Below are 25844 nucleotides of genomic sequence, written 5' to 3'. Positions count from 1 at the left end.
ATGAAGGCGCTAGGGCCTTCACATTAATATAAGACGACTTATATTGCCCCTGGAAAAACGTCTTCCCAGCAATGCATTTCTGTTTAAAAGTGAAGCCGACTTTAAAGGGGTCAGTGTAAGCTTGGTCTTTGTAAGCTGGCTTTGCCACGTTTCATGTTGCAGTGAAGCCCACTGAAATAAAAATGCGATGCGAACGGGGCCCGATAACGCTATCGCGTTCCACTCTTAAAGGCGAAGCTTAAGCGTCCTCCAATTTTTATGGTGCAGCCCTAGGTAAAAGAACCACAGTCAAGCTTAAAACTGAGGATATTTAAAAGAAATACCAAGTTTGTAAAACCGCCCTGCACCCACTTCTTGTTATGTAACGTTACTGTGTTCACAATGTTTGAATTCATGCCACGCTTTTGTATTACATTGGCAGTATTGGATTAAAGCGAACACTGCCATAAATAAGGCGTCCATAAGTTAGTAGATTTTAGCAGATTGAATATGCGGGAATGTGCTCATGCGACCGCTGTGCATACATGAAACATATGTAAAACAGACAAGAACACACTTCACACAAACACGGCATAAGTGTCGATGCCGTATCCATGTTTCATGCAGTGTTGTGTACTTACAAAAGCGGGGATATATTAAAAGATTTTTACACACACAAAAAAGAATCGTTTACGGGGGAGGCACTTGCTCCTCCGTGAGTGTCAAGTCTAAATCATGATGCATGGCTTGAAGCGCAGCTTCTGGTTGGAACGGCCTTGGCGTCTCGGCAAGGACACTGCTGGTGAGCTGTACCCTGCTTCTATGGGCCAGGAATTGCTGGAAGAAGATTATATACAAAGCGTTAATGACCAAATTTCATTATACTTCATTGGGATCTTGGGGATATTCCAGGCTTTTATCGACAATACTATTCGTCAAAATTATGTGGCAGCTGAAAGCAGGCTGGTGGGTTCCTCTTTTTATTGCAATAGCAATTATATGGATACTACAGGGGGATTTTAGGCATCGTCGCCTGTGTTGCCATGATCGCATTGGCGGTACCATGAGCGAATGTGCACATGGGCCAGGGGCAGATGAATGTGCACCTCCTCCTCTTGTTCGGCCTTGACAGGGCGTGCGCCCTATCTTGGAGGCAATGTCCGGAGGTTGCGAAGACTGGGAAAGTCGAGATGTCTGGTGGCTGCATGCGTGCCGTCTTTGTGCACGTTTGGAGCTGCAGATTGTGCTCACCTCTGTTCGCACTCTTGAAGCCAGCGTTGTGACAGCTAGTGTTTGTGGTTGTTTAGCGAGATTTGTTTATGTTTGCCTGTGCGCACACAACACCATGCTTACTAACTTTAGGCGAATGTTTACTGCAGTTTACACGGCCGATAAAACTAAGAACCTTAATTAGTGTAGTTGTGTAATACTTTGCTATCGCTATGAATGCTTCTCCTTTCGGGCGTAACTCCGACTTTTTTTTAACACAACCAACTGTCTTTTTCACCGAGATATTCAGTGCAAACAAACCAACATAATGTCATAAACACATGCTGCATTGCTGGACCACGCCACTAGCTTTCACAGCCACAGCTGTAGAGACTCGTAACTGACCTCCAACTAGGAGCATTAAAATGTTAAGCCAGAAGCAAAAATTACGTACTGCATAAAGAAATTCACAGATGGTTGTCTATTCAAGTGAGACAAATGCAATGTACCTTTTGAAATGTAATTATCAATTATAATTTTAAAGCAAGAATTCGCGATTCAGATGCAGGTGGTGTTGCTATTTCACATTTGATAGAACATGCTGTCGCGTGGCCGCATGAAAACTAATGGAAGTCCCCTCAACAGTTTCACTGCAATGAGTATCTGCATGTCCCTAAACCTGCATAGGTTTTGTTAAATTATGAGTTTTACGTGCTTAAACCGTCATCTGATTACAATTTTTCGTTCCATCGCTCTTAGAGCAGTCATTTTAACGTGTCCAGTTTAACGTGTCCAGTTTAACGTGTCCAGTTTAACGTGTCCAGTTTAACGTGTCCAGTTTAACGTGTCCAGTTTAACGTGTCCAGTTTAACGTGTCCAGTTTAACGTGTCCAGTTTAACGTGTCCAGTTTAACGTGTCCAGTTTAACGTGTCCAGTTTAACGTGTCCAGTTTAACGTGTCCAGTTTAACGTGTGCAGTTTAACGTGTGCAGTTTAACGTGTGCAGTTTAACGTGTGCAGTTTAACGTGTGCAGTTTAACGTGTCCAGTTTAACGTGTTCAGTTTAACGTGTCAGTTTAACGTGTTCAGTTTAACGTGTCCAGTTTAACGTGTTCCAGTTTAACTTGTTCAGTTTAACTTGTTCAGTTTAACTTGTTCAGTTTAACTTGTTCAGTTTAACTTGTTCAGTTTAACTTGTTCAGTTTAACTTGTTCAGTTTAACTTGTTCGTGAGTTTTTTTGTTAACCTCCTAGTTTCTGCTCCATTTGTTAGCACCAGTAGAATGCAGTGATTGTACACTTTTCTTTTCAACGACAGTGGTAAGCTCCCAGTCAGGATTTGGCAATGCCTGCCGCATGCACTCCAACCCAATTTTATTCATCTAAATTTCTTCCCCGTGATCAGGGTCCCCTGTGAGTAATTGACCTAGATAAAAGTACTCATTTACAGACTCTAGAGGCTGACTGGCGACACTGAATTCTTGTTCTATTGCCAGGCTATTGAACATTATCTTTGCCATCTGCATATTAATCTTCAACCCCACTGTTACACTCCCTCGGTTAAGGTCCTCAATCATTTGTTGCAATTCATCGCCATTGTTGCTGAATAGGACAATGTCATCTGTAAGCCGAAGGTTCTTAAGATATTCGCCGTTGATCCTCAGTCCTAAGCCTTCCCATTCTTAGAGCTTGAATGCTTCTTCTAAGCATGCAGTGAATAGCATTGGAGAGATTGTGCCTCCTTGTCTGACCCCTTTCTTGATAGGTAACTTTCTACTTTTCTTGTGGAGAACCAAGGTAGCTGTGGAATCCTTGTAGATATTTGCCATATTCACGTATGCCTCCTGTACTCTTTGATTACGCAATGCGTCTATGACTGCTAGAATCTGCACTGAATGCGATCATTATATGCCAGTCAGGGGCGGATCCAGGTTTTTTCTGAGAGGGGGGGGGGGGGGTCAGCTTCTGTCAATGATGATGATGATGATAGTAGCCTTTGTTATTTACAGAAATTCACCGTTTCTGCTCACGATAAACCCGCGTTTTATACGGCTAGAGCAACACCTGTAGCCCACCGTGGTGGCTCAGGTGTTGCGCTGCTGAGCACGAGATCGCGGGATCGAGTCCCGGCCGCGGCGGTCGCATTTCGATGGAGGCGAAATGCAAAAACGCCCGTGTGCTTGCGTTGTAGTGCACGTTAAAAAACCCCAGGTAGTCAAAATTAATCCGGAGCCTTCCACTACGGCGTGCCTCATAATCAGAACTGGTTTTGACACGTAGAACCCCAGAAAGAGGAAGAAGACCTGTAGCGAAGCCAGATATCGGTTTATCCGAGATTATAGGAAAAGTACATTACCCAATACAGCCATGTGCTTGGCGGCTGTGCCTGATAATATACGGTGTTCAAAACTAAGCTTTATGCTTTTCTTAAAATTAGGCACTGGGAGGCACGCGAAGACCACCTGTGCAAATAAGTTATGCAGCCAGGGGGGCACAAAGTGAGATGATAATAATCGCTGTGAGCAGCCCAACTAACTAAAATTGAACAATTATGTTTTGGCGACTGCAGTAAGTGGGTATGTTTGTATTGAAAACTTAGAAGCAGTCGTGTTTCTTACTGCAGTCAATAAAAAGTTCATTATTCAATTTTAGTCAATTCGGCTGCTGACAGCGATAATTATCTCTCTTTGTGTCCCCCTGGCCACATAACTTATTTGCGCAGGTGGTCTTCACGCGCCTCCCAGTGCCTGATTTTAAGAAAAATATAAAGCTTAATTTTGAACACCCGGTATATCTGGCCTGTATTGTTTCTTAAAATAAAATTTGGGATGATCTGTTGCAGGTTCGTTATAAATGCGTAAGCACGGGTCCGTCTTTGGAGTTCTGTTGGGACACCTTGTTTTCCTTAAGGAGATTCTTTCTGTTCGGCTGGGACACCTTCGTTCGCTTTGGAGCTCCAACGCGGCAACCACTACGCTGGTTGTTTATGATATGCGAATAACCGCGTATGCAGACTCACGACGCCACCTACAAGAAGAACGATGTGGTGTAGTAGCCGAGAGCGCGAGCCAGCGTCTTCATGTTTTGTTTCCCACGCGACGCCATCCTTTTACACAAGGCGCGCATCTGCTCCCGTTTCTCTATCCACGCGAGGCCACCCTTGGCCCGCGCGCTGGCGTTGGCCGCTGATGCCACTTCGCAGCCGCTGCTCGAGATTTCGCCCCGCTCCGCGAGAACGCCCACTCAGATAAACGGATCCAGCGGCTTTGACCCTACTATGCTTAATGTACGGCAATAAAACTGCGAAGTTACAATGAAAAACTTGTACCGTACGAACGGTACTGTGCTCGTATTGGATATTGTCAACGTGTAACTGTGATCACAATGAGTGCTACAGTTAAAAAAGTTGCCCATGCGTAGTTCTTAGTTTAGCTGTTGTTATTATCGATACAGGGTTTGTCCAAAAAGTAATGTCAGTGAGTCGACTAAAAAGAAATTATTGATCAGACCGGTACAACACAATAAAATGTTTCAAAGTAGGCTCCTCCTGCGTCATTACATTGCTTGTAGCTAGATTCTCAACCACCGAAGGCGTCACGGTAGGGCTCTTTAGTAATGTCCTTTAGAGCCTTGGTGCAAGCCTCTTCGACTTTGCCAACTGTCGCGAAATGATGTCCTTTCATGGGAATTTTCAAGCGGAGAAAGACGAAGAAGCCTGGGAGAGCCACTTCAGGATTGTAGGGCAGCTGGAGAACCGTTGACATCTTTCAATCGGCCAGGAAGTGGGTCACGAGGAAGGCGGTGCATGCTGCATGGTGCGTTGTCATGGTGAAGTTTCCAATCGCCTCCGATATCAGGCCGGGTGCGATGAATCCTTCGTTTGAGTCGCTTGAGCACTTTCACGTAGAATGTGGCGTTCACGGTTTTGCCATGGAATACAAACTCCTGGTGGACGAGGCCACTGATGTCAAAGAACACAATCAGCATGGTCTTGACCTTTGACTTGCTAATTGTGGCCTTCTTGGGGCGAGGGGTTGCCGAGCTGTGCCACTTGGCACTTTGCCTTTTTTGTTTCGGGGTCGTATTCAAACACCCGTCTTGTCACCTGTGATGACATTGTCCAAAACGTGGGGGTCACTTTCGCACAAGTCCCAAACCTCCTGGCACATTTCAACTCGGCTCGATTGTTGGTCGTCCGTTAACATTTTGCGCAAGATCTTCGCGCACCACTTTTCGCATCTGAAAATTATTCGTCAAAATCTCGTGAACGGCACTTTTTCGAATGTTTACTGTCTGTGCCACTAAACGGACACTCAAACGAGGGTCTGAGTACAAAAGATCTCTCGCGCGCGTCACATTTTCGTCGATGATGGTCGTTGATGGCGGTACAGCGCGGGCTTCATCGCTGACCTCTTCACAACCTTCTAAAAAGACCTTGTGCCCCCGGTAAACTTGACGTTCTGACAAACAATTATGACCAAAAGCTGTCTCTATCATGGGAAAAGTTTCCACTGCAGACTTGCCGAGTTTCACACAAAACTCGATGGCAATCCTTTGTTCCAACGAGCGCTGCTATAAGGCTTGCACGGTAAATGAAAATGAGTTGACAAAAACCTTGTCCTTACTCTCCAGATGGTCGCAGACGACTGAGCGACAGCGCGTGCTTATAAGCTAACTTCCCCCTCCACCAATCCCAAACAGTCTTAGCGCGCTGCGACGTATAGTCGCTTTACAATATAATCACTGACATTACTTTTCGGACAAACCGTGTATATGAACACTTCAGCAAGTGATCTCTTTCATTAAGCAGGTTGGTCGAGGAACCGATGACAGCCAATGAGGCCACCGATGACACCCCAAGGGGCAACTAAGTTGATCAGGTGCGAAGGCGCTCGCGCGGACATCGGCATGCTTGGCAAAAGGGACGTCCCCTCGTTCATTCGACGCCACCGACGGGACGAATAAGGCACCGCCGGTGCCAGGAGCTCTAAGGTGTTCATGAGAACAAATAACTAAGGCAACTTCGCGACACCACAGCCTGATGGAATACAACTAAGCTTGGGAGCGAGCTAGCTTTACTTCTACATAGCTGACATCACTGGTACTCGCGAAAAATGCTTTTGAAGAATGCTGGTAGCCATTTTTTTGCGACAGGGCCATCCCCCTGTCAGCGAGGGGGCGATGCAGAAATCTGAGGGGGGGGGTCAGGACCCCCCCTGGATCCGCGCCTGATGCCAGTAAAACGATAAAAGAAGTGACGAGGAGGTTGGTTGTGTGAAGCCAAAGGGGCAAAGTTTGGGCAAATACTTGCACTAGTCATCATTCCCAGACTTTAAGAAGCACTGTGCTGGTGATGTCTACAACCATTAGCTTTCGTCGAGGTGATGGTAACTATATGAAACTGGGGCGCGAATTTGATCGTCACGGTTCAAGTTTACCAATCGTGTGCGGCTCACGGTTCAAATTGACCAATCGTGTGCGGCTCGATGGAACGGACGGCCTCCGTTCCATTTTGGAACGCGTACAAGATCGCGCCCCTGGTGACAGTAAAATGGCAGTGGAATGGTACCACTTTGCTGTGCTAAAGGCTCCAGCAGGAACATATACAACTGAGCCGAGGAGCCAAGTGATCCCTGCAGTCGAGACACAGCATTGTGCAGACACAAGCGTGTAAAGCGTTTTTGTTGTTTTTTACAAGCAACACTATTGTAGTACTTAGCTTTAAGCTAAATGGGGCCACAAATTTCGCCTTTTGTCATGACAATGATACAAAAGCTTCAGCATTTTGAAACTATTTTGCATAAACCTAAACTAACAAGCGTTTTCCAACCTTTATTCGGCACAGTTAACTGTGATCCTCCTATATGACAGCTTATATAGCTTGTAAAATATGGCAGTACTGTTTTAATCTACTGGAATATTAGCTACGAGTATTTACTCAATATAGTTATTAGGCAGTTAAAAAATTAATCCATGCCTTTTACTGTCCTCAAGGGCTCGAACCGCTGCAGCTATGTCCGAGGAAACCTTGAAGGCTTGCCAGTACACTTATCAGGCGTCTCAGTGCTAGTACTGTGACGTCGGACAGTGGGTGCGCGCGCGTGCTATAATTAACGTGCGTACTATGTTCTGAGAAAATGGCCGCTTTACATTCTTGGTATGCTTCACTGCTATAGATAGTTTATGCTTCACCGCGTAACACCGATGTATTGTTAATGATTGATTTCTAAGAATGCACTATATCTGACGACAATTTTCACTGGCAGCGCAGCCTAATCTACGGAGTCCAAGGGTGAATTTTTTTTACTACGCGACGGCATATAGTCCGTGAATGTAAACATCTGTAAGCTACGTAGCGTAAAACGAAACGTACGAATGATTTTTTTTCAAGATTTTTTGCACACCAAATAAGAAGCTTGCTGAGGAAAATTGTCGTTTTTTGCTGTGTCTATTTTTCTGGTGTGCATGTCTGGCTTCCCTGGTCATTTAAATAAAGATGGCACCGGTGTGTTGCAGCAAGCATGAGTGACGTTCCTAAGCTGATCTGAATTCATCTATCAGAAGGACACAAAGACACCGGTTTGTTGAGGAAAAATTTGCTTGGCTGCATAAGATTGCGAGGTAAGTAATTTTGTGTGAAACTTATACCCCCCGCGCAAGTCCAACATGTAGGTGATGGCCACCTGGACGCCAGCAATCCTGGTCGTGTACGGCACCATCCGTCAGGTGCGTAAACACAATAAGGATCAGTATGTAAAAGAAATGCTCCATTCTAATAATTCAATAGCATACAGAATCGGTATTCTCGGTTGGTCACTGCTGTGTAAATAATTTTCTCACTAGATTTGGCGTGTAGCACCAGACACATCAGAGTCTACAGGTGAGCTTTAACGGAACATTGCGATGAGTGTTCAATTTCTGGGATACAAACACCCTCGCAATGTTTCGCCTGTAGAATCAGATGTGTTGATGTCTATTACAGTGAAATCTTATGTGCTTCAGGTGACCGTGACAAATTGTTCGTTATGCTGAAAGGTTGGTATAGTGAAAGCTTCAAAATTAACCATTCCACCCATCAACCCATAAGTTTATAGTTGTGACCGTATGAGCTATCCAGGAAAGCGTCTCTGTTGGCTCACGGCCCGCGCTGTTGTTTATTTTCCACAGATTCCACCATCCCGCTCCACCAATGCACGGTATCGTAAGAATGGCGCGCGCTTGAAAAAGACGCTGACGCCGAGAAAACCGCGAGGAAGCTCCATGTCAACATGAAGCTCCAAAGAGAAAGCTCCATGCTGCCTTTGCGAAAGCGCAATGTTTTTTTTAAAGCGCAACGACTAGGCACCCGTTCCTGCGGCTAGCGTCGGCGTCCATCGTAACCGAGCAAACGAGCACATCGAAGGATGAAAGAAGGAACGCGGTGCGCAGCGGGAGATGAAAGACGGCGACAACGAAGAGAGCGCGAGGATCACTCCCTCCATAATGAGGGCGCAGCGTAACCATGAGGCGGAGAGCGAAGGAGGGTATGGCGAATGCGCAAGAAGAGCAGTGACGTGCAAGACGGGCTCTGCGGCGACGATGGCTACGATATGGCGCAACAGTAGAGCTCGTCAGACATAAGGAAACAAAGCGCTGCATGAGCGGAGGTCTGTCTGCGGCGGCTGCTGTGAATCGCGCCAACGCATCATCCGCGATCTGCTTTTCGCGATCTTCCGATTATCGAGGCAGTCGCGCCACACTTCCCTCCGCTTGCAACGTGCCGCACGAGAGAGATTGTTCACGCCAGCCAATATAGCCCAAAATGAAAACACGTATAGAGCTGCGCTCATATTTCGAATTAGGGAGTATCGCAATCGTCAGGGAATTGTGTTCGTTTTTCACATTCGTTGGCATGGACACAGCAAGTGTCCCACTCGAGGGGCCCTGCCTGAACTATCAGAAAGCGCAAGCGCGTGTAAGCGCCGTCTGCAAAGTACCACTGTGTGGCATCGCCGCGAGCACGAGGGTTAGGTTGCATTTCTGTACGCGCGTAGCTGCTAAGGCCGCAGGCAAAAGCGCTGCAGAAAAAAAGCGTGCGCAGAAAGAAGGGCAAAATAAGGAAGAGACACGCCTCTGTTGCTAGGCAACACCTGTCTGGGCGGAGCATCCTCCATGGTGTGCACTCGCAAAACGTTATGCGTCATCGCCTCAGCAATAGGACAAAATTTCCCGTGGTTGAACGCGGTTAAACCAAGTATGCCGAGTGTTAGCACGGTTTTGCTTATTTTAAGGACACAGACGCTGCTCGGCGCGGCAGCATCAGCGAGCGAATTGACCTTCATGCTGCGTCTCGCTTCAACGGGAACTAAGTGTCGAAAGCACAGCGCACACGAAGCTACCAGCACTCGGTGCACTTTGTACGCATCGCAGATCGCATTGAAGCTGAGGCCCGCGCAAACGCGTACTTTGTCCACATCTCAGATCGCTTTCAAGATATGGGCGCCCACGGGGCTCAGGCAGCAGCAGCCGGTACTGGTAGGTTAAGTCCCAGTTTCACCTTAGCTGAGTTTTAGGTCCGATTTTATGAACCAGGCGTTTTCTGGGTTTGTACATGGAGTAGTAGAGCTACCGCTCTACTTATGCGGGAGGGTAGTAGAGCTACCGCTCTACTACCCTCCCGCCTTTTTTATCCTTCGGCGCCATCTCAGCTTTTCCGAACCGATGTGCCACGGCCATCCGCTTTCTGCGCGTTGTCTGCTAACCTACCGCTCCGGCCGAGAAGGATACACGGGAATCTAGAAATCCCCAAATTATAGAATATTCATTCGTAGTACTGAAATATTTTGACATTGAAACTATAAGCCGTCAGTAGGGGATTTCTGAAAAGTTCGCTAACCTGAAATCTTCGCTAATGTGGTGTTCGTATTAGCGAGGTTTCAATGTAAAGAGGTGACAGCGTTCCTTACATTGTGCAAAAACAGTGTCCTTGGCCTGTGTGAGAAGTTCTGTTGCCCGGAGACACTGACGCATCTCAAGTCGCCGCACAAAATCTCGTAAAAGTTAATATCTGCGAAGATTAACTGAGAACAGCGATGCTGTATGCTACAGGAGTTATGACATCACTTGTCTTCCCTTACATAGCCTTTCTGAATGCAGGTTTTGGGTGGTCCCGGGTTTTTCATGATAAAAATGCTTGCTTCGCTAAAAGTGCTTGCTACACTCCTTCACAATACAAAGTATAGCATCGCTTGCCATATAACTCCATCGCAGTGAATTTTGCATGTTTGCACGTGTAGGTGAACAGTCCTTGGCCAAGGACTCGCACGAAAACACTTAAGAAAACGCTCATGTGCTGGACACACTGGTAAAACAAACTGAAATGGTCATCAAAATGCTGGCACTACTTTGCATTATAACACAAGTGCAGAAACTTCGCCCACGTAGCTTTGGCTTTGCTGCCATAGAAAATTGTCAGCTATTCTGATAAACTTATTTTAAAGGATATCCATCACTGACTTTGAAATAACCAACAAAATAAGGCAAGGAAACTACCCGAGTAGTAAGTACAAGATGTGTCACGCCTATGTATGCTGATTTGGAGTTTTTTTTAACACTCACCGTGAAGCTGTCCATGGTGGTCACCCCACCCACAGGTCCGGCTGTGCTGGTGGATGCACCAGACTTCTCGGCCCCTCTTCCCTTGAACAGCTGTCGGCCATTGGCACTTTTCTTCTGCAGCAGCAGTGACGATGAAGAACAAAACATTGCTACCCGCACCAAGAAACTGTAAAAGTACATGAGCTGCGCACGTTAAATAACTATTAGCCAATACAGTCAATACACTGCCAATGGTTGCAAGAAACACTGCAAAAGCCAATGGTGCCATACTACTGAGAGAGTAGAGACTGCAAACAATGTTTTGTAGCGAAGGTGCAAAGGCAGGCAGTCATTTTACTACGTAATTGAATTGCTTCCCACTTGCCAAAGCCTTTGCAGTGCGTTTTGATAGGAGTTCTGGGCCAATGCTCCACAACGAGCACCTTCTCCGCACATTTGAATGAAAACAGTTGAAGTCAGCCTACGAGTAAACGTTGCAGCAAGCAAAGTGTTCTACTGGCGTGTAATGACTGATTGTGCCTTTTCTAGTGATGAAACATTTTACTACAAGTTTCTCCCTTCCTTGACTTTGTTTTCGAGCGCGCAACCGCTGAGTTTGCTGACAGGTGCTCGCCTACCACACCTCACTGTGCCAGTGGCCCTGCCTGCTATAAGGCCATATCTTCTAAAGAATCACTTCATTTTACAGCGAAGCTGTATACGTCTCGTTGGTCGGGAAATTTCGTGGCATAAACGCAAAACTCCAGGTTAACAATCGAAGGAAAACGGCATATCTTTCTTTCCAATCAGGCATACAGCAGATATATATTATACTTTGTGACGTCACCACGCTTTCATATATAAAAGGGAGACAAGTCTAGCAACTCATTCAGTTCATTCTAAGATTGCCATGGGTAGACCACGGAAATTAAAGACACCTGAAGAACAGCGTGAATACAATGCTCGACCATGTGTGGCGTTTGATACAGCTTCGCTGGACATTCACGTTTGCAGGGCGGGATGGTGGCCAATTTTTTTCAGTATGTTCACGCTTTGTCACTGCCTAGGACGCACTTTGAAGGTCGCTGTACCAAAGTCTCGTGAGATCAGCGCCTTGGGCATGACATAGGATAATAAAATTTAACATTGCAATACACAGGTAAGACCTGTTTCAAGTTTATTTAAAAGATAAGAACAGGTCATTAAGGATAAGACTTACTTCAAACCTGTATAAGCACAATAGTATTACGGTATTAAGTACATATTACAGGTGCAGGAATACTGAAATTTCTTAATCTAATGAAATACAACCAATTCGATAGAAGCACCTTCCAAAATATGAAACCGAATATAGAATATATTATTTCTGAGCAGACATGAAATACTAGAATTTCTTGGAGTCTGTTGGCACAATTATGCAGATCCAAAGCGCATCTTGGAATCTGTGTGAAGCAATTAAATCAAATGCTATAAATTTACACGAAGGACGCAGGAATAAAACGTGCAAAGTAAAATGGCGCATGTGCTCTCGCAAACCCATGCTAAACAATCCGACACATCTGGCGATCATCTCAAAGACCTAGTTGGCGTTGGCACGAAAAAAGTGTGCGATTGTGGCCTAATGGTTTGAGCATCGAGCTGCCGTGTTGGGACACCGAGGTTCGATCGAAGACAGCGTCAGCAGCGGCAGCAGCCGCGGTCAGGAAAGTCCAGGAGGCTTCGGAAAGAAAGGTTCGTTAAAAAAAAGCATGCTTATATACATTGAATTGAGCGATTCCCTTCACAATAGACATGCAAATAACTGAGGAGCTTGTAAATTATAAACAACCACATCTAGGGCACCGTGGCAATGACAGTATTAAAACAATAGAACAACAAACATGTTTGCAGGTGCACGTGCGCTGTTGTGTTCGAGGAAGCAGAGAAGTGGCGCTACAGCATCCCGCATCACTTATAGGAATGCAAACATGGCATGATTGGACAAATAATAAATCAGAAAAAATCTTTATTTAGGATGCCTAGAAGCAAGCCATCGTGATTGAATGAAGAAATTATTGATCAGAAATGACCGTACTTACACGAATCTAACGCACACCCAAATTACGACAGTGAAAGTGCATCTGAGTGTAATATGTGCCCCATTTATAAGAGAAATATAGCATGTTCACACGTTCATGATTAAAAGGAAAACGGGACGTGCAGGATTTACGTTCATATTGTGAAAGATTGTTTTTAGGCGAAGCTTGATAGGCTCACAAGTGTCCGCAGTGGTGGAGGTGTCACGCTAAAAAGTGGGCCGATCCTGGCGATGTGCAGAAAGGGTCCAAGCGCAATGGCACATACCTCTGTCATGTGGGCCGATCCTGATGATAGTGCAGAAAGGGCCTCAGCTCAATGGCACATACCAAGGACAAGAAAGAAAGAAAGCAAGAAAGACAGAAAGAAATAGAGAAAAAGAAAAAAAAATCACGTGTGGCGCGCACCCGCATTGGATATGCAGCATGCGTGATTACGTGACACGCGCGCGACCAATCAGATTCGTTCGGTGTGTCGCGAGGCTCTAGGAACATGAAAGGAAAGAGGGTTGGCGCGCGCTCCTCTGGGCTTCCCTCGCCTCAGATCACTTTCGGCGAACAGATGGGAAGGCCACGCGGGGTGCGCTCTGCAAAGGAGCAAGCTGCGTTTGATGAACGCTGGCGTGAAGTCGCTCGGGAAAGGGCTCGCCGTCAGCGAAGAGCCGTCGATCCCGAGGCGAGGGCTTCCGAAGCGGCAAGGTCAGCGACGATCAGAGAATCCCGAGGCGACGGCTTCCGAACGTTACCCTGACGAAGGTCAGATACACACACAAGCTTCGCTTACCCCCCCATTTTCTCGACAGGAGAAGTGCTGGCGATTTTTTCAATGAGCTTTTGTAATGAAAGCAGGGCGTCGTCATTTGCGCTTCATTGGCCACATACCAACGACATAAGGTGGTGTTATCGAGCGATCACTTTTATAGGTCCAACTACCACTTTAATTTACGTGAATATACATCGGACCTGTCGAAGTGCGTGGCCGAGAGCGTTCCTGGCACTAAGCGTAGAAAGTGAGTTTGGCATAACATGAGAAACGCTGGTGGCCTTATATGCCACCGCATCAAATGCACAGTCACGCGAAATGTCGCAAAAGTGATACGTAGGACCTACGAAAGTGATCGTAGTTGAGCACAAAATAAGCCAACAGCAAACTTCAACAAAACGTGCTTTGCCACCATATCGCGATGGCGATTATGCTCCGTCTGAAGGTAAGCTGCTACCAATGCCACAGACCTATTGTAACGTGTAGGAAATTTTTGGACGATTTTTTCAGATACAAGGTGCGAAGTTAGCTCTATCGAAACGGCAGCTATCATGCAGCAGAATCATTCGGAACAGTCCTTGCACTCTGCTTTCTACCCATCGACATTGCAGTAAGTGTTATCCTTTGTGTACGAAAGACACGAATATTATATTTAAAGTAACAAATGCTCGAATTGAGTAGTACTGACTGTTCAATTCGTCATGGACTATTGACTCGTACTCAAAATTTAGAATATCTGCACACCCCTAGTGTGGTTTATTGATGTGTTGAATAATAAACCCTGTAAATACTGCAGGCATCAGTAGACTTCCATTATTTCGGCTCTGATTAATTCAATTTATCAGTTAATTCGATCCCGACTGATGGCCTCTGCCGGCGCCCATGCATTTCCATGTGCCAAAACTTTCGTTATTTCGAACCTAAAGTTGGCCTTTGCCGTATAATTTGAACTTGTCCAGTCAGAATGCACGTGCCTGACCCATGTGGTGACTCCAATAGTGACCCCTTTAGTGACAGTGTCTGTCTCGGCGGAGCCTATGGGACAGCTAATGCACTGAACACACGTAAATCTCCCGTCAGAGACCCCTATTTCCGGCCTGCCCCAAGCAATAACAGTAGCTCACAATGTCTGACTGTGGTACTTACCTAATTCTAACCAGCGTCTTTTCTTCAACAAAAATTCGACCGAAAACCGCGGTTGTATGCTTTGCCACATAACACGGCTGTATTAAGGCAAAGATGACTAAGTAACCAGCCGCCACTGTGCAACACATCGTACGCCCGATTTCATTTTTCTTGCTAAAACATCGGGTGCGCGTTAGATTTCTTTGTTATAGCTCTAGTTTGGACATATAGGAAGCAGGTACGCGTTTGGTTCAGGGACGAGCTAGTATCGGGCAAATACTACCAAATGAATCAGCGGTGTGTTCTGATCCCCTTCTCGCTCCCTAAACAAGATACAGAAAAATATGTTAACCAACTTTGTTTTTGTTTCTTCACATAAAAGGGTGAACTTTGGCACTGTACATTGCAATAAAGAGAAATTGTTAAAATTTCCTTAAATTATCTTCATTAGTTCTTGTTTTATAAGAATTTATAAGCTCCTTTCATGTGGAAAGCCTGGTACAGTAACGAAACATGGCAGGGAGCTGGGAATGCTTGATGTGTTTGCCCAAATGTCTAACCTACCGTTAAGAGAGTTCGATTTTTTTCAGTGCCCTAATTTTTGCTCAACATTACATGCACGTGACTGTGCTTTACTGCATACGGCCATGCAATTATTGGGAAATTATAAGAATGGAAAGAAACAGTTCAAGACTGCCTTGATGTACAGTACAGTTTATGGATCATAACAAAACAAATAGGATCAAAATTGGTCCAGTCATTGTTGTGCTATGCTGTCCGCCAGCGAGGTGGCCTAGAAAAGAAAGCCATTTGAGAAATCGAGCTGCACAGTTTTGCAAGAAGTGCATATTTATTAAAACGCACGATGGCTGTAATATTTGGCATCATTACTGTTAAGCATCTTGAACCTCTGCCTGTTCGTTTGGTGGGCTTAGGACGCCTTCGGGCATTCTTGATTCTTTTTTGTGCCCTCTGGAGGGCAAGGACACCAGTACGTATACACAAGGTGGCACACATTTCTGAGTAGTCGTTAAATCCAATTCAGGGAAATAAAGAGCGTGCCTCGGTTACTGCTGTCTCTACCGAAAAAAGTAAGGCATGCTCATCCTTCGAAAGTGCTGACCAAATAACCGAGTGCAAGCTCTCGGCTGCATTCTGGGCCCTACCAGTGCACCGCTCCAGCAAGTGGATGTCTGAAAGACGTTGATACACGGGCAGCGTGGCTCGGCTCATAAGCTTGTATTTATGAGCAGGCTGTGATTTTTTCGCTTCTGCTGCTCTCTGATCAAGCCAGCTGAGAGGGCCAGGGGGGCACAGCTCATGGTTGGGTCTCTGGCGGTAAATGTCAGATGATCATACGTCGCAATGACAGCTTTGTGCATTGCAGGAACATCGTTGCTGTTCTTGCCGATAGCCAGGCCATAGTAGTTGGTGAGCTTTTTTTTATCAGCTGTTGTGTGATCTCATCTTTGCCAACCAGTGGTTCCCCTTTCCTGGCCTCGCTCACAATGGATCGAAAGCTAGTGCCCATTCTTTTTTTTACATGGTTTATGCAGTCTTTTGCGACTGATATAAACCCACATGGCTACTCATCTCGCAACGCCTGTGAAACACGGCTGTCTCCACCAGAGACAACTGTTGTGTATCGCAGGTCGTTCTTGGCCAATGAACGGCCAAAAAGCTGCAATGCAGCCTCCACTGAAGGTACGTGGGGTTAGTCTCTGCTGGCCCCAGGCTGCACTCAAGGCAGAAATTAGGACAACACTGTCCAACACAGGCCATGTGTGGAATTCCGTTATGCATCTTACCCCAATGGGGGAGCCCAGAGCGGGCTGAACTAAAGCAGGGGCTTTAGCGTGATCCGGGTGCTATCATAAATAATGGTGACATTTTTAGTGAACCCAACCTCCATCTCGCTGTACACCATTTCACAACTGCTACAGCATCCACAACGACGTCTGCAGCCTCCTCCGCAGCAGGCCAATTGAACAGCCTCTTCAAGTGGCCCTGGAAGGTTTTATGGTGTAAACAACGATGGGACACATTCGTGGTGGCCCAGAAATAGTTCAGAGCTCTCTGCCCTTTCCCTATTGTTCTAACAGCTTGCATTGAACAAATGTTCCCATTAAAGATCCTTGCACCTTCCTTCTTTTGAGAGGAGCACTGCGACTCAATTGGGCCACAAGTAGCGCATGACAGCACCGTTTTCACTACCAGACGCAGCCTTGTATCGCAGTGTACGCCCACGGAACGCTGTTTACATCTTGGGCGCAGAGAACTAGAGTTCACCGCTGGAAACCTGCACAAGAATAAACTCACTGCCACAAGGTGCCGCAATTTGCTCTTGGCCTTGCTGGTTCATCAAATTGAACTTCCGTTCAGGTGCAGAAACCACGCGAAGGGAGTCGCGAACGCTGCATGCATGAGCCGCGTTTCATGTCAGCGGTGACGGCAGAAGCGCAAGGCGCGTATGGTGCAACCGGCGACGATTCCTCCGGTGAATCTTCGGTTGTCACAATGTAGCTTGTCGACGGTTCAAGCTCGCTCGCAGGCTGCATGATCGTGTCGCACGATGCGTCAGATACAGTACACCATCTTTGCAGGCGATGGCGACCTTCGACGCGCGTCGCCTTCAACGATGCGATTTAGGGTACCGATTCGCGCGGCCTTGCGCCGAGGCGCTGGAGCCTCTTTTGGCGCGTCTTCCGTCGGCTGCGTTATTGGTGTCGATGGCAAAGGGCGATTTGGAGTCGCACGGTGCAAGATAGCGTGGCACATTATGGACATGTTCAGTAGGGCGCTCCGCTTCTCCCGCTTTGTTCCGCCGTAGGAGGCTCGCGCTTCCGTTTTCTGAAGACATGATTCGTTCAAAATTTCTTCTCAAACGAGCGACGATCCATCACCACTTGACACGCACAGTTCAGAATTCTGAGAGCTCCCAGGTTGAAGACGCCGGCGTGAGTTGCGAAGCAGACAATTGCGGCTGCCAGCTTGCTCACTACCGTAGCAGCAACCAATGGGGAGACGCCTTTGAGCGCGGCAGCCAATTGGAGGCCTGCTTTCATTGTAGGGCGCGTATGACAACCTCCGGCAGACCCGCGCTTCTTTTAGGCTTGTGCCTTTGTTACAAGATAGCGACGACCTAAAGATTCAGAAGCGGAACGACGAAACAGCTTTCGAACGAGACTAAGATGGCGGCGCTCGGTGGCGAAAAGGTTAATACATAGCTCTGCTAACTGCGGTGATATTGCTCGATGTCAATCTGTTTGCTCGCCTTGCGCACTGACGAAATTACTTTTTTCACGCACTTTTAGTGCGTTTTCAGCCAAGCAATCTTGATTTAGCGTAGCTTGGGCGTTGCAACTACCAAAACCCGTCGTTTCCAAAGCTTCTTTCGCGATATAATCCCCGCGTCCCGCCTTAACTCGACCCGCCGGAAAATTCGATCAATTCCGTCGGTCCCATCAGGGTCGAATTAACGGAAATAAACTGTATGTACAATTATATATATATATATATATATATATATATATATATATATATATATACATACATCACTTCACGTAATTACTCAACATTCACCAGTTTACGATTGTGGTTTCGACCATGTGTTGGTCGGTATAAGAGCCGACTTGCACTCAATCTGCAAGGCCATGCACGCAGGTGCACAAATTTTGGTTTACACTGGGTCCGCATGGCAGTGTAAACCAAAATGTGTTGAAATGTGTGCGACCTGTGCAGTTTTCGATGCTTCCACAAGCGTGCGTAGGCTGTGCGGAATGAGCGTCAATCGGTGTTAACACCACTTGTGGTTTCTTTACTGGTGTATTCACTGGTTTGGACAAAGCAAACCTAATGTGCGTCATTGCAGTCTTCAATGAGTACCTAAGTGCGCTATACCTTGAATCCGAGAGCGGGTGTGCAAGCTACCTGTGATTATTCTGCCTCGTCTGAACGTCATATTGACCGGTATCTGGGCCTTTCATAGTAGCTGCATGTGCTCTCCAAATTTAGTCCTTGGTGAATGTTTGAATAAAATGGCGTGTTAGACTATGCTGCCTTCGGCATTGGCCCATGAAAATGGTCATATACATTCGATAAGAATGCTTCGCACTAAACATTGTGAGGCAACCTTCTGAAAATTCGGTGAATTATGAAGGAAGCCGTAGCGAGGGCCTCCGGATAAGGTCTGACCACGTGTGGGGCTCTTTACCGTGCAACCGGAGCACGGTGCACAAACATTTTTCTCTTCTTCTACGCCATGTCTCGCAAGGTCATTCATCGCGTCGCAGTGACCTTGAGCCACCGTAGTGCAAGCGTGGCAGGTGTGACGTCACGCCACGTGATCCGCCGCGGAGAGGCGCCGCAGCTGCTCTCACTCGGAACCTCGCCACTGCAATACCACGTGACTAGGCGAGGGTTTAACGGCTACTTCGCCGGCACTTGGTCGCTCAGTTGTGCCATGGATGGCGTGCCGGCTGGGCCGTCTGTGCGTGCGCTTCAGCGCAAGCCACAGGCTGAATCCAATTATTCAGTAGATATAGCTAAATGGCAGGCTGCGAAATCTCAAGCAAAGTTGGCTGCTGAAATACTAGAGCAAGGGGAGGCCAGATTAGCACGTAATAGAGAAGCTTACCAAGCGCTAAAGCGTGCTAAGATCGAAGCCACTGCAGCCGCCGCTGTCGTCGTTCAGCAATACGAACAACAAGGAGACGAAGCCGTGATACAAGCAACGGCACACACAACGAACGTTTGACGAACCATACCCTTCGGCTGGCGGCAAGCTCTACTGCGACGTCCAGGTTTCACCGTGACTTCATGGACAACCCGTTCGGCAACGTGTTTAAGGTGTGTGAAAGACTGTGGCACGCCAATGACTTGGCCGCGGTGACTGAACCGATGAAATGGCTAGAAATGGCTGAACGGACACTCCCACTCGAGGAATGCCAATGTGTATCGGACGTGTAGGCAATTTCTCGTCAAGCAGAAAGTGCCTTTCTCAGCGTTAGCAACTGCTATCGCTACCTGCCTACGCCTGCCCGCTTGAATGCATTGAACGATGTGGCCGAACGTCTGCTGTCGCCTCGGATTCCCTTCGTGCAGATTAGCCGACTGATGAACTGACGGGACGGCCAATTTGGCATCAAGGGACCGATCGGTAACCTAAACCTTTATCACACACCATCAGATTGGCAATAAAGCCTAACTTTAACTAAACACGGTGCCCGTAGTCTTTGCAAAACCAAGCCAAACAGACCATTCGCAGGTGATAACTAGATTTACAGGAGTTAAACCTCAGCCAATTCTTGCATTCTCCCGCCATCGGAATATGGCTGCCGCCGAATCGAACTCGCAACCAGTTGCTTAGCAGTGCAACGTCAAAGCCACTAGGACACTAATGGGTTACACAGTGCAAGTATACAGACACTGGGATGTCTGTGCTTTCCTTACTTCCAGGTCAGTGCCGGCCCTATAAAAGTTACCTATTAGCCAATCAACAATCAATAAATTTCTCTGCTAAATGCTATTTATGGACAGAAAGTACACGTTCTTTTACACCTGTGTACAGTGCATACAAGAACAATACAAGGAACGAATGGAACGCATACTGGCGCTCCTATTCAGCGTCATTCTTGCTCTGTCTTGTCGTTGTGTGCACTGTATGCGCACAACATTGTGCATTGCCAACTCGCCCAAAGCATCCACCATAGCATGACTTTCCGGACATGCTCTTGAATTTATCAGGTTGCATGTCCTTTGAAATGACTTCATAATACCGTTGAGCCTGAGTCCTGCCTTGCCCCACTTCGTCCCCACTTTTCATTCATTCCTGTCTGATCTTTAAGTGTCAGTGCCACTTCTGAAATAGACAACCCTGGGCTGGAGTTCGTAAATATAAATAACTCCCCGCATCTCCTCCGAATACGCTTGGAGAAGGTGCTTGTCACAGTCATACCTGGGCCTTCACCGAGCGCCGCCGGATATTTTTCCCAGCTCGGGCCGGTGTGCCACCATGCGCCACCAGGGTGTTTTTTCCAGCTGGTGAGCCTCCGCGGCTGCTGGACGAGAGGGTGCCATTGTTTGACCCAAGCCGGGGCATCTTGGACGCACTGCGGGAGGGCGTCCCACTGTTGTTCCTCTTCCGACTGCTCGATTTCACGGGCGTGGCCTTGCGACGGTTCTGCAGGTGAAGTAAGCAATCAAATCTGAGTTTCAACAGTGCACTGGCCGTTTGAACTGCAATGTAACACCCCTTCAGTTACTGCATGTATAATCGCAAATGGCAAGATAATGAGTCAATTTCAGAATTACTAATGCAAGTGAAACAAATGTGAAGACTGAGGTCAGCAGCTAGTCGGACGAAGAAGACAAAGAGGAAATCTCACAGGATGGCATCAAGTCTATTTTGCCCTATCACGCTTCGCCACCTACTCAAGGTGAAGACTTTGAAGAAGTTTCAGTTTCGGTGCTGACAAATGTAAGCCAGCTGCCCAATTCAGCGTCAATACCTGATGGCATTACTACGCCTATAATAAATACTTCATTTACGATATCGCCTCACGCATTGCTTACCATGGTAAACCATAATATTAAGCCTTCGTGGATTCCTTCGGAATGGAGACTGGCGAAAGTAATTTCATTATTAAAGAAAGAAAAGTTCTGGTAACGCCTTGGATAACTTTAGGCCAATATCTCGTTAATTTAACCTAGTAAAACTCATTGAAAACAACCTTGGACGACAGCACAGATAATTGGCTGATAGAGAACAATTTTGAGCCCACCCCAAATTGGCTTCAGACGTGGGTGCTCCATTTGGTGTGCCCATGTCGACCTAGAAAGTCGATTTCAGCTAGCTCTACGTCAAAAAAAGTATGCTGCCTTAGTCACCTTGGTTATCACTAAGTAAGCGTATGATAGTGTAGAGCATGCAAGTCTAATAAACGCAAGTCAGTATGCAGGCCTGACAAACTATTTTCTCACGTGGGTTCCCGCATTTTTAAGCAGCAAGAAATTTTACTGCTCTCAGTGCGGATTGTCTTAAAGTACAAACAGTCAGGAGGTCTCCCCCCAAGGATCAGTGCTATCGCCATTGCTGTTTAATATTTTACTAAGTACTGCCCCTTTGCAACAGGACGTACTACATGTGTGCGTATACGGCGATGAATACCGCATTTTTGCTGCATCAGCAGATAGGCGTAAATTGTACCAAACGCTCCTATATGACTAGCCTTGAATTGTGGCTTGATGGCATTAATCTCTTATCACAAAAAGCGCCATCCTGGTTTTGCTCAAAGCGTTCCTGTGCAAATTTCTATTTTTATTGGCAGGAGGATCCCGCTGTTTAGATTCATTGCGATGAGTTTTAAATAAACAGGTAGGGTTAAGTGCACGATCCAGTAAAGGCACCTAATTTGTGTTACGTGATAAGTGACAGCTATAAAAAATCCAAATTCACCCTGGTGCAATCTTGACTGAACGCGAATGTAGAAGATGGAAGAAAGCCTGGAAAAGCAACTGTATAACCAATGCCCACGTAATTGTAATGACCATACATTTCATGTAGCTGCATGCAGGCAGACAGGTGACAAAGCGGAGGAAAACAATAACGCCAAACATTACAGTTATATATCAGTCCAGTAAGAAAAAATGCCCTATTTAGGTTTCTAGGATCCAAGAAGATTGTTTCAGCACCAATAAATGCAGGATCTCTTAGTTTAACTTCCGCTGAAATCATACAGCCACTGGAGGAGATTGTAAAAGGCTTAGAGGGTCGACTTATAATACTTCTACCGAAATAAATGCCGGCATCTGAACATGCAAATGAATTCATAGCCGTAACATTAGAAGCAATAGTGAAAGTCATGAAGTCGGTGCCAGCTTCAGCTCCTGATTGCAAAAGTACAGCAATGATAAAAATAATATTCGAATGGTCTCCCGAGGATTTGCTTAACTTCGCACATTGTTTCACTAGGAAATGCTTGGATTTATCCAGACTGCAAAACTGCCAAATTAATTCCGCTACTTAAAAAGCAGTGTGCCCGCGACTTCAAATATTGTATAGTTAAATTAGATTTTTGTATAGTCATACCAAAGTTGCATAAGCGAGAACGAAATAGTGAGTGCCTTTCAAATAAGACTCAGGCCCGAGTGCCCGATTCAGTGTACTCATGTGAACTTTGACAGCCAAATTCAACTCGCTCAAGGCGTATGTGAGCGTTGAGCATGTCATCTTGATCAACAGACTTGAAAGTGTGTGACGTGCATTTTATTGGTGTCAAAACGGTGTTTCTTCTCAAACTTACAGACAAAGGGTATTCCTCAAGGCGCAGTACTCTCATCTGTATTAAATATATTACCAAGTCATATTCCGACACACCATGATTTGTAGGTATACGTTAACGCTGATATCATTTTTCCCGGTGTCAAGTGATATACCTACTCTATATAAAACTTTGTAGTCGTACTAGAATCAGAATAAAATGTGGGTCAAAGGAACAGAAATGTCACTAAATGTCAACAAAAGTGCAAATCATATTTTCCTCTTAACCTTTTCTGTCCGAATAACACTGGCATATGGTCAAAAGATAATTTCACAGGTACAATCAATAAAATATATGGGGATCATGCATTCAGAAAAGCTTATTTTCCGGACACACATTGAGTACCACGCACGAAGAGTACTGTTGCTTAGCACGTGCTAAACGAGCGCGTGCTGCTAGAATAATACGGAGAGCCAGCAGTGGTCGTTTTGGAATGCACAGGGTTATGATTTATACAGGGATGATTTATTTTATGGGTGTCCACCCCATTTTAGTTTGGTTGCGTATTATATTCTGGATCGAGGCCCTACTTACAAATTATGCCCTCTCGTTCTTTTAGAACACGAATCATTACATCTATGTCTTGGCCTTCCAAAATTTATAGCGAATAATGATCTGTGCCATGAAACTCATTTGTGTTGAAATCAAAACTTGATTTCCGATACTGACAGTCCAATCATTACTGAACATCTATGCTTCTCCCAAGAGAGGTTCCTACTACGTGTTCATATGCGAGAGCCGGATGCCTTGTTTGAGAATCAATGATTTCGATTACATTGTCTCAAGGTAATTTTTGTGCAGAAATTATCAGAACCATTATAAGTGTTAATCCGTGATGTGGCCTTCGCAAATTTACCTACTGCAACAGTAAGCATTGAATTTGATTATATATTTCCTAAAAATGCGCTACCAATGTTTCTACCTATTAGATACCTGAAACGTTTGTTAGATGACCATGTTGAGAACCTCTAAATAAGTGCAGTACTAGCGACATATATTTTCTGTCAGTGAATAGAAGGCAGGAATGGATATTTTTTTGCCATGAATAAATTAGTCTTTCTCTCTTCAGCTGCCCGACTTTACACCAGTATGCCAGGCAGATGTATTGACCGTTATTCTAGCTCTACGAAAACTTCCCACATTTATTTCAGCGGTGATCACACCGAACTCGTTGTCCATTTGTTCTACTCTATCAGTGCGAAATTCATCTACCTGTATCCGATAATGAAGAATTTTATTCATCTATTTATCAACATTTACGCCTTATCTTGTTATGGGTACCAGGACACATGAGACTCAGTTTAAACGACTCAGCAGACGCACTAGCGGCAGCATAAGGCTGGTACTGAGAATTCCAAGACCTTCGGCACATATCACTGCTACAAAATTTAAAAATTTTGTCCGAAAGGAATATACCAAATCTTGTGTGTTGAATAACACCAATTTTCAGCATCTTGGATTCCCTTGGCACAGCAGATGGTGTTTACCAAGAATATTCGAAGTTTCATTTACGAGAATGCCTCAATTTTATTCCCACAGGCCTGGTTTGGCTCCTTCCCTTAAACGTTATTACTTAAGTCAATCAGAAACTATGGAGCTTTTCTTTATATAATGTCCTAGGTTCGACGTGAAAAAAAAAGATTTCAGGAAGGTGCCCTTCACCAAATTGGAGGGGTCATTACGCTTCCTGTGATACTATCTCTTGGGACGTTGGCACTGGACACTGCAATAGGACCCTCTGAAGCGGGGCGCCTAGCTGAGAAATGGCAAGCCGCTATTCTCAGCGAGGCACCCGAGGACCAGTAGTGGGCCGTCCAGCGGGCCAGGGCCATTGACGAGGATCTTGGAAGATTTTTCTCTGGCGATGGACCCCTGGAAGCCTAGCCCCGGGCACCAACAGCCATAACCATTGGACAAATAAAGTTTATTCCTGTCCTATCCTGCAATCGGAGCGTATGCGATGCGTTACTTAATTTTGTAAGCAAATTATGGGAAATGCCATGTTATGTTGATTGTTCTTTTCCTTGAATATGAAATAATATTACCTTCAAATTAAAAGAAATATAGCCTAAAATTGATATTAACGATTAGTGTTCATTAATATGTCATTCTTAATTTCCACAATACCATTTAATATTTTCTTCTCTTTTTACCTACTGCAGCCCGATCCATGTCCGATCCCCCGTACTGGGTTGAGCCATAACTCTAGGCACCAAACCAAACCAAAACAAAGCAAGTATGTTACAAGGAGTTACAAGTTATGTACTTCATTATATAAAAATTATATTGCAGTTCGTTGAATCGAGGTTTAACTGTATTCAGTAGAAATCATTACAGACCAACAAACAATTGCAATGTGACATTACATTACTTCAGCAGCTTCTTCAGCATTGGGTGTAAATATGACTATGAAGACAAATACTGCAAGTGGCCTCACCCTTTCGAGGCGTTCGCGCTCTTTTTCTTCAGCATGTGCACGCTGTTGAGAATCCAGGTGGCCGAGGAAGTCCTTACCCCACAACGCGAATGTCTCACTCCGGTCGCTGTGGGTGGTAATGTAGTCTTTAATTTCTTTCCTGAGCTGAAACCAAAATTGAAAACAGCTCAGAAGGCTAGACTGAAAAAAATAGTGCAGAGGTGTCAGCGAAGTGTCCAGCACTGGCTGAAAAACTTGATACATTTAGTACGTTGAAGAACTAAGAAGCAATGCACTGGAGAACACAAAATGGACCTTGCAAGTGTTACTTCTCAAGGCCCAGCAATGTGCGGGCCGGGGATTGCCTGTCAGTATATAGTC

The 25844-nt window shown here is 45.7% G+C and overlaps 1 protein-coding gene across 1 annotated transcript in view; it reads right to left on the bottom strand.

Annotated features, from left to right (window-relative positions):
• Positions 1-256: 256 nt before the first annotated feature.
• The window catches only part of LOC119449083 (protein regulator of cytokinesis 1-like), a 178186-nt gene continuing 152598 nt past the window's right edge, over positions 257-25844 (bottom strand). The window contains exons 8-11 of the mRNA XM_049666243.1: positions 25485-25628; positions 20683-20907; positions 10785-10898; positions 257-816 (exon numbers count right to left, since the gene is read on the bottom strand). Coding sequence (XP_049522200.1) covers positions 670-816; positions 10785-10898; positions 20683-20907; positions 25485-25628 — 630 coding nt within the window. The 3' untranslated portion in view covers positions 257-669. The remainder of the gene's footprint in view (positions 817-10784; positions 10899-20682; positions 20908-25484; positions 25629-25844) is intronic.

The sequence above is a fragment of the Dermacentor silvarum genome, chromosome 4 (assembly GCF_013339745.2).
Source record: "Dermacentor silvarum isolate Dsil-2018 chromosome 4, BIME_Dsil_1.4, whole genome shotgun sequence".
Classification (NCBI taxonomy): domain Eukaryota; kingdom Metazoa; phylum Arthropoda; class Arachnida; order Ixodida; family Ixodidae; genus Dermacentor; species Dermacentor silvarum.
This window is presented reverse-complemented; position numbering and strand designations above follow the sequence as displayed.